The sequence below is a fragment of the Camelina sativa genome, chromosome 3, assembly GCF_000633955.1.
Source record: "Camelina sativa cultivar DH55 chromosome 3, Cs, whole genome shotgun sequence".
Lineage (NCBI taxonomy): Eukaryota > Viridiplantae > Streptophyta > Magnoliopsida > Brassicales > Brassicaceae > Camelina > Camelina sativa.
The window spans coordinates 13,983,815-13,999,259 of record NC_025687.1 but is presented as its reverse complement, the minus strand read 5'-3'; the positions used below and the strand labels follow the sequence as shown (position 1 = coordinate 13,999,259).

Below are 15,445 nucleotides of genomic sequence, written 5' to 3'. Positions count from 1 at the left end.
GTTAGGAACCACTTGTCTACCATGCTCAACTCGTGGATTTCATCAATTTTCATACCCTTTTTCATGGCAGCATATATCGCATGGATCCTGTCCGGATTTGGGACTCTAAGGCTGTATTTCAGCTGATCCCAGTCCCAGTCTAGCTCTTTAATTTTTGCACAACCCCAACCTGAGAATCCACACTCCAGAGACCTCAGAGCTTTCTGGAAAGATTCTTGGAATGTGCGGCCGAGTGCCATAGATTCCCCAACAGACTTCATCTGGGTCGTTAGCAAGGGCTTAGATCCTGGAAACTTTTCAAATGCGAATCTAGGAATCTGCATGATAAAGAAATATATATGGATAAGCAAAAAATGCATGAAGTTTGTATATCTTCAAAGTCAAGAGCATCTCATAAGGCAACACAAGAGAAGCCAAAAAGTACGCAGACGAAAGAATGACAAACCTTAGTCACGACATAATCGATGGAGGGCTCGAAGCTAGCCGGTGTTTTCCTGGTGATATCATTAGGAATCTGATCCAAGGTATAACCAACAGACAACTTGGCCGCCATTTTAGCAATGGGAAACCCTGTAGCCTTGGAAGCAAGAGCAGAAGATCTCGAGACCCTAGGGTTCATCTCTATGATCATAACTTCACCATCAACAGGGTTAACAGCAAACTGCACATTAGATCCACCACACTCAACACCAATCTCCCGTATAATGGCAATGGAATAATCCCTAAGCCGCTGGTACTCTCTATCCGTTAGTGTCTGTGCAGGCGCCACAGTAATGGAATCACCCGTATGCACACCCATAGGATCAATGTTCTCAATGGAACAGATAATGACAACATTGTCAGCTAAGTCTCTCATCACCTCAAGCTCATACTCTTTCCAACCCAACAACGACTTCTCAACAAGAACCTGACTAGTCACACTCGCAGCCAAACCGGCTTTACAAATGGACTCAAACTCCTCTTTGTTATACGCAATCCCACCACCAGTACCACCTAAAGTAAACGCAGGACGAATAATCAAAGGGAACTCACCAATCCTCTCAGCAATGTCGAAACACTCATCAAGAGTGTTACCAATCCCTGAAGGTGGAGTCTTTAGGCCGATGTTCTTCATAGCCTGCTTAAACAAATCACGATCCTCAGCTTTCTGAATCGCACCAAGCTTAGCACCAATCAACTCAACACCGTATCTCTCGAGAGCACCACTCTCAGCGAGAGCAACAGCAAGGTTCAACGCGGTCTGACCACCCATGGTAGGTAACAAAGCATCAGGCCTCTCTTTCTCAATAACCTGCTCAACGAGCTCAGGAGTCATCGGAGCGATATAAGTCCGGTTAGCAGTTTCCGGGTCGGTCATGATAGTAGCCGGATTCGAATTGATGAGAATCACCTCGTAACCTTCTTCTCTTAGGGCTTTACAAGCTTGAGTACCAGAGTAATCGAACTCGCAGGCTTGCCCAATCACAATCGGACCAGCGCCGAGGATCATAATCTTCTTCAGATCGGTTCTTTTCCCGACTACCTCCGGGGAAAAGGCCTTGGTGGTGGTGGTGTCGGCTAGCTCTGAGACGGGTTTGAGAACACGTGTAACGGAGCCATTTCTTCGGTTGAGACATGGGAGAAAAGTGGAGAAAGAAGANGGACTCAAACTCCTCTTTGTTATACGCAATCCCACCACCAGTACCACCTAAAGTAAACGCAGGACGAATAATCAAAGGGAACTCACCAATCCTCTCAGCAATGTCGAAACACTCATCAAGAGTGTTACCAATCCCTGAAGGTGGAGTCTTTAGGCCGATGTTCTTCATAGCCTGCTTAAACAAATCACGATCCTCAGCTTTCTGAATCGCACCAAGCTTAGCACCAATCAACTCAACACCGTATCTCTCGAGAGCACCACTCTCAGCGAGAGCAACAGCAAGGTTCAACGCGGTCTGACCACCCATGGTAGGTAACAAAGCATCAGGCCTCTCTTTCTCAATAACCTGCTCAACGAGCTCAGGAGTCATCGGAGCGATATAAGTCCGGTTAGCAGTTTCCGGGTCGGTCATGATAGTAGCCGGATTCGAATTGATGAGAATCACCTCGTAACCTTCTTCTCTTAGGGCTTTACAAGCTTGAGTACCAGAGTAATCGAACTCGCAGGCTTGCCCAATCACAATCGGACCAGCGCCGAGGATCATAATCTTCTTCAGATCGGTTCTTTTCCCGACTACCTCCGGGGAAAAGGCCTTGGTGGTGGTGGTGTCGGCTAGCTCTGAGACGGGTTTGAGAACACGTGTAACGGAGCCATTTCTTCGGTTGAGACATGGGAGAAAAGTGGAGAAAGAAGAAGAAGAAGAGGCAAGCTTGGATTTTGCTCTGTAGTTGTTGGCGGAACGAGAGAAGAAGGTGGGATTGGAGAGCTTGGAAGGAGAGAAACGANGGCCGATGTTCTTCATAGCCTGCTTAAACAAATCACGATCCTCAGCTTTCTGAATCGCACCAAGCTTAGCACCAATCAACTCAACACCGTATCTCTCGAGAGCACCACTCTCAGCGAGAGCAACAGCAAGGTTCAACGCGGTCTGACCACCCATGGTAGGTAACAAAGCATCAGGCCTCTCTTTCTCAATAACCTGCTCAACGAGCTCAGGAGTCATCGGAGCGATATAAGTCCGGTTAGCAGTTTCCGGGTCGGTCATGATAGTAGCCGGATTCGAATTGATGAGAATCACCTCGTAACCTTCTTCTCTTAGGGCTTTACAAGCTTGAGTACCAGAGTAATCGAACTCGCAGGCTTGCCCAATCACAATCGGACCAGCGCCGAGGATCATAATCTTCTTCAGATCGGTTCTTTTCCCGACTACCTCCGGGGAAAAGGCCTTGGTGGTGGTGGTGTCGGCTAGCTCTGAGACGGGTTTGAGAACACGTGTAACGGAGCCATTTCTTCGGTTGAGACATGGGAGAAAAGTGGAGAAAGAAGAAGAAGAAGAGGCAAGCTTGGATTTTGCTCTGTAGTTGTTGGCGGAACGAGAGAAGAAGGTGGGATTGGAGAGCTTGGAAGGAGAGAAACGATGATGAGATTTGGAAGAAGCGAGAATGTTAGAAGAGAGTTCTAAGCAATGGTTACTCATTTTTTGCTTCTTCTTCTTCTTCTTCTCTTCTGAGTTTCGTCTGTGGTGTCGGCTCTGTAACTGTGTGGGAGAGAGATACTGAGAGAGAGAAGAGAGAGAGAGAGAGAGAAGAGAGAGAGAGAGAGAGAGAGAGAGAGGGGTTTTAGGGTTTTCTCGGCGGAATTTGGATTATTCCGGTTTAATTTTTATTTTGTCGTTTTTTAATTGGTATTATCCACGTTTTCAACAAAGGACCAATTATATTTTGGGAAAATCATAATAACGTAAAATATATGATCAATGACAACTGTATATGACACATTGCGACGATGTACATCGATCACTGCTTTCCTCGTTTCTTATAAACTTTTGTAAAGAACAAATGTTATTGTTATTTGTTTTTAAAATATTGTAACATAAACATTATTATAGCTTATTTCCTTTATGTAAGTATAAGTATAGGTAGAAGTTATTGGTTTGAGATTTGAATATAGTTTTCAAGGTTTAAATATTATATAGAATCTGTTGTTATTAGATCAAGATTTTGTTAAACTCTGTTAAAGTTTAGTGTTATTAGTTTGCGATTTGTAAAAAGTCATTTAAAATCTTAACAAATTTAGATTATTGGATTCAGACTTTTATAACGTCATTTATTAAAACAAAATAATCTAGAATTTTAATGAATTCAATTATTATGTTATTGGTTCATGATTTTAGACACTTTCTTTACAAAATAAAGTCATGGAAAGTATCATAAAAATATATGAATTGTTTGGAGGACTTTACAAGATTTTAGAAAACTAATCAACAAAACTCTCTAACAAACTTTAACAATCTTTCACTTATCCACTTTTAATGATTTTGTTGAACTTTTCAAAAATCTTCATAAATTATAATCAAATACTACCCCTAATATAGTATAAATATATAAATTAACAAATTCTGAAATGAATTAATAACCACTTATTTTTTAAAAAAAGAATTGACCAAAAATAGGTTAAAAATAGATACACAGAAATAATTATTAATGAGTGATTTTAGTAGCTCATTAAAGTAGTATTTAACAAATGTACACATCCCCTATATATTAATAGAGAAGTACTTTGAGAAAAATGATATTTACCCATATTTGGTAATATATTTATAATACATGCCATTATATGTTTAACCAAAAAAATAATATTAAATTTTGTTAAATTTTTCTTTTTTTCACCTGTACTATATTTTGTTACTGTGTACTTTAACTTTTTTTTTTTAAAATGTAACATCTAATTTTATTAGTAAAAATAGTTGTTCATCAAATAATATACCAAAATTTTTTCCCAAACACTAAAAAAAGAAATGAATGTAACAAAAAAATCAGCAAATTAAAAAACAAATTTGAACTTAATAGTACTCATATCTTTACATTTTATGTAAATACATATTACACTTCTTAAAATTTACAAAATTTTGAATTTTTTTTTATTTAATCATTTGTCCTGTTTCAATAAATTGCACAAAAGACATGTTGCCATAAATAATAATATTTTATCAAAATTTTCTCGACTACGTTAAAGCTTTTTCACATTCAAAAATTTTACAGGTGAAACGTATTTTAACGCGAAAGAAACAAAAATTTGAATTAAAAATATTTTAATTACATATTACGTTTGACACAAACTAATATTAATTTAATTATTATAGTTTTACCCATAATAATTTTATTTAAATTGATTTATTCCGCACATTAGTATGTGTTGCTATCTAGTGATAGAATAAACCTCGTTTCAAGTACAGTACTGTGTTTTTCTACTGTACAATTTTCTTCGCGTAAAAAAACCGAAAAAATCAACAACTATTTTTATCTGTTTGAAAAAATACTAGTAAGTAGTAACAATCTTTTTCTCTGTGCAACTTTTAACTTCCATGTTTCTTATTTGTGAAGTCTTTTTACAAGTTCATATTTCTCATACTGAATAGCGAATATAGTCAATATACTCCAAACAAACATATATTCCAAGCTTAGGGTCAGCTGAAGATTTTTGTTTCGTTTTTGTTTGTTTGTTTTCCTTTTGTATTTTTTGTTTGTTTCACTTTCATGCCCAGACCACTTGTCAATCTTCTATCAATAGCTTATTCATTTTCGGCCAAAATCTCTATTTGTGTTACAAAACGAAGACATAAATGTTAGAAAAGATGTGTAAGTAGCGTAGTTTCATTTATTTACATTTTTTTGTTAGAATTTTAGAGTAAATTTCCTTAAACTTTTTTTACTTATATATATGGGATGCATAATTTCTTTAAAACCAAAACTCATGGTATTTTTTAACAAAAAAAAAAACTCATGGTATAATTTTGCATGTTGATATTAATCTATATATAATAACAATCCGAATAAATGCGACTAACATTTGTGTTTTCATACCTTTTGGACATTTTCCGAGAAGTCGTGATGGTTCATTAAAACTGTTATTTATGAAAAGTTACAACTGTTCACTGTAGAGTTGTGTTTATTAGGACATTCATATCTTTTGAAATCTATATATATTTGTTTGTTTGAACTGTTTTCATTTTTTTGCAATAACACAAAACAAAATAAATTTTCAATCTCAACAGTTTTTACAGCTTTCTAAATTATTCTTTAGCATTCATTCTTTTAAAAGTAAAGAAAATCCTCCAATTCTTGATCTAACAAAAGATTTTTGGAATGATGAATCTAATTTACAACTTTTAGTCAATTTTAAATATAAAAAATTTAATAAAAATTGTTAGAGTTTTTTTTCCAACAGTTATATGGATTATATAGTGAGTTTTTGAATTTGATCTTTTCAATAAGGTAATAAAGATATCTTTTATTTAAAAGCAATTTATATGGATTATTAGGTACAATGAAGTGCAGACAGTTACGATTTTTCGTAGTACCTTTACGTAAATTTTTTGTTTTTATATGCGTTTTAAAAAATCAAAACGGTTGTATCCGTTCATTATAGAGTTGTATCTTTTCACTATATTTTATTTATACTTTTTCATCACAACTTTCATTCTAATAGGTGTATGACGTCATTGGCGTGTGTCTATTTAAATAGTCATGTCATTTGAACTCTCTTTATCGTAACTTTTCATTAAAACAATATTTTAATATTTAATATTTAAAAGTAATAATAATAATATGAATAAATGAGAACAACAATTGCGACTTTTTTTAGTATTTTTTGTGAAAAAAAAATTATTTGTTTTTTTTAACTCAAACAGTTGTATCTGTTCATTGTAGAGTTGTGTCTTTTTGCACTATATTTTATTCTTATTTTATCATCACAATTTTTTCGTTCTAATATGTGTGTCTATTTAAATAGTCATGTCTTTTGAACTTTCTATATTATTGTCTCTTCATCAATAATTAACAAATCATAGTTCGTTGCAAATTTCTATAATATAAAATTTAATATCTAATATTAAATGTTATACTATAATCTAACTAAAATTTTAGAAATAATTATAGCAATATAGAAATTTAATAAAACTTACTATAGAATTTACAGTTGCGTCTAATTATCATAACTTATTGTTATAAACTATTTTAATATTTAAAATTTATTTTACCATGTTTTCTAAAGTTTTGTATTTTAATTTCAATATTTCTTTGATATAGTTTCACTCTTATTAAATACATTTTTAATTATAATTATTTCATAAAAATTACATTTACTCATTACAACCATCAGTTCAATATTCTCAGTTAAGATCACTTTGTCATTATGATTTTTTTTTAATTGTAGCTATTTACCATAATTCTTCATAAAATATCTTATATATTTATTATACTTTAGAAAATGTTTTTTTTGCAAATTTACGTTTATTCTACATAATATTTTTTGTTTATAAGTTTTCATTTTGATGGTTGTGCTTTTAGTAACAGTTTCTGTTTAATGTTTATATATTCAAACTATTCTATTACATTCAAATGATTTTATAATGTATAATTTCAAATTTCAAATTTATTATCTTTTTCTAAAATACTTTCCGGCGACGTTGCGGGAGGTCTGAGGCCTATTAAATTTAAAATCAACACGGAAAGTGCGAGAATCACAAAAGGTTTATATGTATTGTATTATTACGTTTGGGTCTCTTAATCAATTAAAAGAAGGCTTCAAATTAAAAGGTAAGACTCGTCCCATTATCCTTTGGAAGGTTTGGGACGAGGTAGGTAATTAAATCTTAGTTTCAAACTTGCAATCTAAGAACGTAACACTCGAACCCACTACATGGAGCATGGCTAACATGTTAAATTCCTGAACCGGTCCTAAACATTATTTAAATCATCTCATTCCCATTTTCTATACCCATAACAGAACCCGACATGGGTTTCGACTCGTGTTACCATGCATTTATGAGTCGGTGACGAATCAATGGATAGACTTCGAGAGAAGGGAAACGACCAGGCGAAGTTGGAATGCCTTGGAGGCGTGGAAGAGAGAGGTGAACGAGATGGTGAAGAAGTGAATCTAGATTATTTACTTTTAACTATAGTGATCAACTTTCGTGTTCTTCTTTTATCAACCGTTTCTGTGCCTTATGAGTTGTTTGAGATTCTATTGTTGATAGTCTCTGTTTTTGTTGGTATTAGTGTTTTTATGAGTTAGTTCTCTTTGTGATTAAACTCCTCTGCTCCTTTTCTTTGTACGATGGGTAGGGATTATTGTTCCAAATATCCTAAAATCACCAAAAATTTCATAATAATATCTCACTAAATCCTAAATCATTTAATAAAAATCTCTAACAAATAACTAAATCTCCTAAAATAGTAATCAAATCTTTCAAAATATTAAAATCCCACCAAATTCCCTGAAATATCAAGTTTTCAATACACTTCTTTCATTAAATTACACATGATTTTGCTCATTTGTTTGTGTATGTTCTCATCTATATTAATTAAATATCTAATATTAATATTAAAAAATCATGTTTTGAATAAAAATTTTAGCTTAAAAAATCATGTTTAAAAGATCGGAGGGAGTATATGTATTGATGGGAGCCAGATGATATAAATGTAAAAAATAAACAACACAAATTTTAACATGGTTCACCATATGGTAATTAGGATTGAAAACTATTTATAGAGAAGCAACCCTAATTAATCTAAACTGATTGGGCCTAATATCATGGCCCAAACTAATTGAAGTCATGTCTAATTAACAATATATATAATTATATGTACCACAGCTTCCCGTTAATACCTAGAGGCTAGAGGTGAACAAATTCACTTTTTCTTTTATTTCGATACCATTAACCCATCGCTCCGATGCAGACTACAATGGAAGCTGCCGAACAATCGAAGAAACCCTCCTCCGTCGAGTCTCATGGTAACGCCGTCGAGATTAGCCTCCAAACTGCCCTAAGCTCCGGAAACCTTGAGGCTTTCCGAAAAGCCGTAGTCAATACGCTCGAGCGGCGTTTGTTCTACAAACCTTCTTTTGAGATCTACAAAGGTGTCGCCGGACTATACGATCTCGGCGCTCCTGGCTTTCTTGTTGAACTCAATATTATTAACTTTTGGCGCAAGGTAAGAGTTAAGGATCATTCTCATATATATATATATATATATATATATATATATATATATATATATATATATCTCTGCACAACTCGGTAGACAAGAACATGATTTGTGTTTTGGTTTTGGTTTTTGTCGTTTATAGTTTTTCGTACGTGAGGAGAACATGGCGGAAGTTCGTTGTGCAAGCTTGACACCGGAGGCTGTTCTCAAGGCATCTGGTCATGTGGATAAGTTCACTGATCCTATGGTTAATGATGTGATAACTGGAGAATGTCACCGTGCGGACCACTTGCTCAAGGATTATTGTGAAAAGAAACTGGAGAAAGACCACTCTGGTGAGGAAGCTGATGAGTTGAAGAATGTTCTTGCTGTTTTGGAAGATCTTTCTATTGAGGATCTTGGTAGGAAAATCAAAGAGTATGGGATCACTGCTCCGGTCACAAAGAATCCACTTTCTGATCTTTACCCGTTTAACTTGATGTTTCAAACATCCATTGGCCCAGCTGGTTTGATTCCTGGGTGAGAGTATATCTAACATATTTCATGTTATGATTAATTAGGTGTTTCTGAACTCCTTTAGTTTCTCTGTTAACAAGTTACTTTCTGTGTGTGCTTCTGCTTCAGGTACATGCGTCCCGAAACTGCTCAAGGCATCTTTGTCAACTTTAAGGACTATTATTATGACAATGGAAAAAAACTTCCCTTAGCCGTGGCTCAAACTGGTCTAGTCTTTAGGAACGAGGTGTGTAGTTATCTTTTAGGGTGATCGTGTTTCTTATTATCTCTGGTTTTCACTAAGTAGCACATTACTTTTGCAGATATCTCCTCGTCAAGGGCTTCTTCGAACTCGTGAATTCATGCTAGCAGAAATTGAGCACTTTGTTGATCCTGACAATAAGTCACATCCTAAATTCCCTGATGTATCCAAACTGGAAATCCTTATGTTCCCAAGGGAGGAACAAACGTCTGGCCAAGCTGCAAAAAAACTTGTCCTTGGTGAAGCTGTTTCCAAGGTCAGTTAGCTATCGCCTACTTATTTACATTATATGCACTCTCACAGACTTATTATACTAATGCCTGCAAGTGAAAATGTGTTGGAACAAGCAGGGTACTGTGAATAGTGAAACTCTAGGATACTTCATTGGGAGAGTGTATCTGTTCCTAACCCGTCTTGGCATAGACAAGGAACGGTTGCGCTTCCGTCAGCATCTAGCAAATGAAATGGCTCACTATGCAGCAGATTGTTGGGATGCTGAAATTGAATGCTCATATAGGTGGAAAGAATGTGTTGGGATTGCAGATAGGTCTGCATACGACTTATATGCTCACTCTGTAAGAAACTTTAACATTGTATCTCTATTTTTTCAGCAGTTTGCTTCACAGCTAGAGAGTTGATATGATCAAAACCCATTGGGGTACGTAATTTCCTATTTATAACTTACTCAGGAAAAAAGTCGAGTTGCTCTTGTCGCGGAAGTGAAACTACCAGAACCTAAAGAAGTAGAGGTATATATGAGCACTCAACATTTTCATCTCTGTCTTTACAACTTGCCCTTAAATAATGATTCTCTTTTATTTCAGAAAATTGTTATTACTCCTGAAAAGAGAGAATTGGGTCTTGCATTTAAGGGAGATCAAAAGAAGGTTGTTGAAGCTTTGGAGGTTAGACTGACTTGAGTCTATTGTTTTACTGAATAGCTTCTTTATCTCATATTGATGGGATTATAATAAAAAGAACATGCTCCGTGTAATTAATGTTTTGTTAGGCGATGAGTGAGCAAGAAGCTATGGAGATGAAGGCAGCCCTAGAATCCAAAGGGGAAATGGAGTTTGAAGTCTGCACCCTCGGGAGAAACGTGAGCATCAAGAAGAACATGGTGTCTATCACAAAGAAGATGACGAAAGAGCACGTGAGGGTTTTCACTCCGTCAGTTATTGAACCATCATTTGGGATTGGTCGGATCATGTACTGTCTGTACGAGCATAAGTTCACCACAAGGCCAAGCAAGGCAGGGGATGAACAGCTGAACGTGTACCGTTTTGATCCTCTTTTAGCTCCTTACAAGTGCATGGTTTTCCCGCTTGTTCAGAACCAACAGTTCGAGGAAGCAGCCAAGTTCATTTCCAAGGAACTCAAGTCTTTTGACATGTCACATAAGATTGACATCACTGGTACGTAGGACCAAATTGAAAACTGAAGTTATTTAAAATTTTGAAATGAAGAAAAAACGAGTGAAGATTTGTTTGTGTATGTGAACAGGTACATCAATAGGAAAGAGATATGCCAAATCCGATGAATTTGGAGCGCCATTTGCAATAACTGTGGACTCAGAGACATCAGTGACAATCAGAGAAAGAGATAGCAAAGACCAAGTCCGAGTCAGCTTGAAGGAGGCAGCTTCCGTCGTGAGCTCAGTCGTAGAGGGGAAGATGACGTGGCAAGACGTCTGGGCAAGCTTCCCACACCACTCTTCTGCTGCTTCAGACGAGTGAGTAGCAAGCTCTTTAAATCACCATGGCCTAGCTATATGATGGGTTCTTTCATGTTGAAATGTGATATTATCTTCAAACAATTAACCATCCTTGCAGATATATATACTAAGGGCTAATAGGATGCTTTACCTTAAATTTCGACTTTTCTAGCTTGAACAAGGTTTAATTAGCTGAATCCGGCCATTTTAGTGTCTTTTTTTCTTTTAAGTGTCTGATACTAGATTATTTATTAAACAGAATTGGGTAAGTAAACTACAGTAAAGTGTTTATCATTGTGTTACTTTCGTCCTTTCTACTATAGACTTGTCAAATTTTGTCCGTGTGACAATAAATATTTATTTTTCTATTTTTTTCCTATTTTTTTCTATACTCTTTCCAGTTTTATTTTTTAGTGCTATTAATTAAGTTTTTTATTATTATTTTTAACACATTAATTATTTTTTAAAAATTTGTTTTATTAATACATTTTATAAACAAAAATTTATTGGTCACTACATTAAAACAATAGAAATAAAACAGAATTTTTTAAAATCAAATATTTACTTTAAAAACCTATAGTGAGATCATTTTGAAACAAATTTAAAGTCTTTTAACGGAAGTATATAAAACACATGTATTTTATCTATTCTTAATTGTTGTTTTGACATACAGAAAAATACTTTTGGGTTGACACTCAAGATGAGACTTTACCACTGTGGAGCGGTTTTTTGCAAAGTTTTCGTTAGTATAACCACGAGTCAACAATTTCTGCATTTCCACGCGACCAACAAATAAAGTGAAGACTTTTATTTAAAGGCAAATTAAAACATAAGTTAGCAATATTTTTGACCAATAATGAAATCATATTCAGAATACTCGAACCACATGATACAATTAATATACCAAGCTTTCGAAGAGCACGACATGTAAAACATATATAGAGATTATAGACGTTCACAAAGTTTTAACTCTTACAAGAATCAAAGTTCAAATAATTAGTAGTAGCTAGGGGCTGTCAGCAGTGAAATACATATACACATGCATTTAAAGATATTAATAATTATTAGAAACACCTAATAATCTACTCTTCTATATATATATATATATACTATATAGAGTACTAAATTATTTATCTTTATATACTTTATAATGTAATCATAAAGCTTCGATTATATAGTACGTGCCCTCTTTCAAGATTCGTGCTTCAAGAACATTGAAGGAACAATATCTTGAAGAAGACCATAGTCAACACCTGGTTGATAGTTATTATTATTGTAACTATTGATCACATGACCTTGTTCGTACGACATAGAAACCACTGGTTGATAATTGGCCGGAGGATGCTTTACCATGAGAAGATCTTGATGGTGACGAGGGGAGCTATGGAGGAAACTGCTTCCACCACCACGGTGGCCTAATAGATGTTCAGCGGTCACGGTTCCTCTCAACGTCGATGGGATCGGATGGTTGTGTTTTCCTTCGTATGTTGTAATTACGATCGACGGATCATGGAACGATCTCTCTACACGTTTCTTCACGTTGCACTTCTGTGTTGTGCACCGATAGTAACTCCTGACAACGCAAACAAAAACTCTTAAATAGATATTATGATAATATATACCTTTTTTTTATAACCATTATGATATATACTTGTAACTTGTAATAATTGCATATGGACACGTAAATAAATGTGTTGGATTTGAATAGGGTGTGGTGAAGAAGTAAACCTTGGAAAAGCGCTGTTCTTGACGGCCTTTTGTCCATATTTTCTCCATCTATAACCATCTTCAAGATGATCAATCTCGCTTTTGGTCATAAATGCAACCCTAGCTTCTCTCTCTTTCTTCTCTCCTTTCTTTTTACCTTCTTTTTTCCTGACCATATTCATCCACCAAAAGCATATTAATCTCTAGGGGTTCAATGTTCTAAAACCTTTAATTGCTTTGTCAAGTGATTGTTGATTTTCATAAGCTTGATCACATTATATCGTCTAAATTTGGTTCCAAATGAATTGTTAAAGGTCGAAAAAGAACTCACACTAGCTTGGAACATTCACCTACACCATGTTGGTCGCCTTCGATGTCCTCCTCCATTCGGTCACTCTTATTATCGTTGGGGTTCTCTTTAGGATCGGCTTCATTGGAGGAAGATGAGACCATCGGAGAATTCGAGCTGAGATTTAGGTGAGGGTTGTTTACTGTATGGCCCATATTGGATGGTGTAACGGGTTGAAAAGGGGAACTATAAGGTGGGAATTTGAAGACCTTCTCGAGTAAGTTATAATCCATTAGTAATGAGCTTTGTAAGCAATCAGTTAAACTCATGAAGGATACTTCTTCTAAAGATGTGTTCTTGTGCTCAACATGGCCATCCATTGAAGAAGGGGAGAAGGAGAAAGAAAAGGAAGAGATTTGGTTCTTCAAACTTAAGTGTTCGGTTATATGTGGACTTTGGGTGAGCAAGTCTTATAAATACAAGTCCATTCAACTTTAGTTTATTACTTCGATGGTCTTTAGTTCTGAATATTCAATAATTAAGGTCTTAAATATATATTTTGGAGCGATAAAATTTGGAGAACAAATAGTAAACCACTCTCATTTTATTTGAGAAACCCGGCCGCAATGACAGAAAATGGTCATAGATGATGAATTCTACTATAAAATTTTGTGTATATAACTTTACGTTTAAAACGAAGAGCTCTACGAAATTCTCTATGATATTCGTGTTTTATCTTTCGCTTTGATGAAATTTCTTTTTCTATTGTGCCTCGTGAAAACAATCTGTCGAGCTGATGAACTTGCAAAATCAGTTATACGTTCAATTTGTAATTTACCAATTCTAGTAACGATTTAATTAAAGAAAATCTCTATCGAATTAACAGAAAAAAAAACTTATGCTTAAATCGTTATTGGCTGGATCCAAATTTTAACATATAATGTATCATCAACCTACGTACGTATGACCAATCTAAAACCCCTAACAATTGTTCTTAAGTAATTATTTTTTTTTCTTCAACAGAAATATCAAAAATTGTATGTAATTTGAAATTATAATATATCTGTAGTCTCCCTAAAATGTGATATAAAAAGTAATTTGAAAGAATTCAAGAGGGATATCGGAAAGTTCAAAAGGGTCATAATCTTTGAAGACTTTAGTGGGTATAAACATTGCTAAAATATCTTTATGTATGTGAAAAAGAGAGGTTTGAAAAATTCAACTTAAAATTAGTCAGCTAGAGAGCTATCTAACAAAAAGTGGTTTCTATAAAGGAAACATTTAACTATATTTTTCTCTCTAATCCTATCTGCCACACTATGCTTTAATTTGGCTTCTTTTTTCTTTTCTTTTTCGTTTTGTAACTTCATGATATAGCTATAAACTGATCAAATGAATTAATCTACAATATTTTTTGTTTGTAAAATGGATAGAGTATTTGCTATTGAGAACGAAAACCATATATATAATATAAAACAATATGGTTAATTAACGCACGGTACATGTATTAGATAATCACAATAATACAGCAATGATGCTTTTGATATCTTATTTGTTTTTTTTTTGTCTTGTAAACATACATTTGGTTGCGTCGATGAATAGTTTTTTCTTAAAAGTATACGTTATCAAAATTCACTATGAATATGGTTTTGAGTTTTGACTAAACAAACATAAAAGTAAAATAGGAAACTCGTTTGACAGACATAGGTACATCCTCTTAAATATGTCGTAGTAGACATGATCATGATCACCATATGGTGTTTTGTATAGCAAATTTTAGCCATCATGTCCTTTAGTAACGATCGATTAAAATCATAAGACAATATCAGAAATTGAGATCTATGTAAATGCAATATATATTCAAAAAGTATACTTACGTAAAAAGTCCTATTGATGGATATTACAAATAAAGATAAAGTAGAAGTCAAATGCATAAAGCAATGTAGACATTGTACATCTACTTCCAACATCTTTGCACTCGTCAAAAGCAAACTTTCTTGGTGAATTATAACGAATCATATATTAATTATGCATAAACACAAAACGAGTGAAAATTTAAACTAAAAAAAACAAAAGTCTCCATTAATTTACCCTCTCCCTAGAACCCTTAATTTTTTTTTATATTATAACATTTTTTGTTTTTGTTTTTACTACAAATAACCTCCATAAGAAAAGAAGCTAATTGATGTAAAAAAAGCTAACTAATTTCTTTAATTTCATATTTAAATAAGGGTTTTAATTAGATATATACGAGCTACATTATTGTTGTTGATTCAAAGTCAACGAAGACCACTTGCTTTATGAACATTCAACGTCCTTCAAAGCAATAACCTCACTTTCCATAGCT

The 15,445-nt window shown here is 34.4% G+C and overlaps 3 protein-coding genes across 4 annotated transcripts in view; 1 reads left to right on the top strand and 2 right to left on the bottom strand.

Annotated features, from left to right (window-relative positions):
• Positions 1-3,239, bottom strand: part of LOC104777018 (carbamoyl-phosphate synthase large chain, chloroplastic) — a 6,581-nt gene extending 3,342 nt beyond the window's left edge. The window contains exons 1-2 of one of the 2 annotated variants that reach the window (XM_010501205.2): positions 2,850-3,239; positions 446-1,522 (exon numbers count right to left, since the gene is read on the bottom strand). In XM_010501205.2, coding sequence (XP_010499507.1) covers positions 446-1,522; positions 2,850-3,116 — 1,344 coding nt within the window. In that variant the 5' untranslated portion in view covers positions 3,117-3,239. Of the gene's footprint in view, positions 1-445; positions 1,600-2,849 lie in introns of both variants that reach the window. The other variant, XM_010501204.2, reaches the window with a different exon arrangement.
• LOC104777016 (glycine--tRNA ligase, mitochondrial 1-like) lies at positions 8,333-11,404 on the top strand. The gene is made up of 9 exons (XM_010501201.1): positions 8,333-8,637; positions 8,774-9,150; positions 9,256-9,373; positions 9,450-9,644; positions 9,739-9,963; positions 10,078-10,137; positions 10,213-10,293; positions 10,398-10,803; positions 10,892-11,404. The coding sequence occupies exons 1-9, from the start codon at positions 8,377-8,379 to the stop codon at positions 11,122-11,124; spliced, it is 1,956 nt and encodes a 651-aa protein (XP_010499503.1). The 5' UTR covers positions 8,333-8,376; the 3' UTR covers positions 11,125-11,404.
• Positions 12,029-13,555, bottom strand: LOC104777015 (probable WRKY transcription factor 71). The gene is made up of 3 exons (XM_010501200.1): positions 13,141-13,555; positions 12,831-12,977; positions 12,029-12,675 (listed from the first exon to the last, which is right to left on the bottom strand). The coding sequence occupies exons 1-3, from the start codon at positions 13,476-13,478 to the stop codon at positions 12,294-12,296; spliced, it is 867 nt and encodes a 288-aa protein (XP_010499502.1). The 5' UTR covers positions 13,479-13,555; the 3' UTR covers positions 12,029-12,293.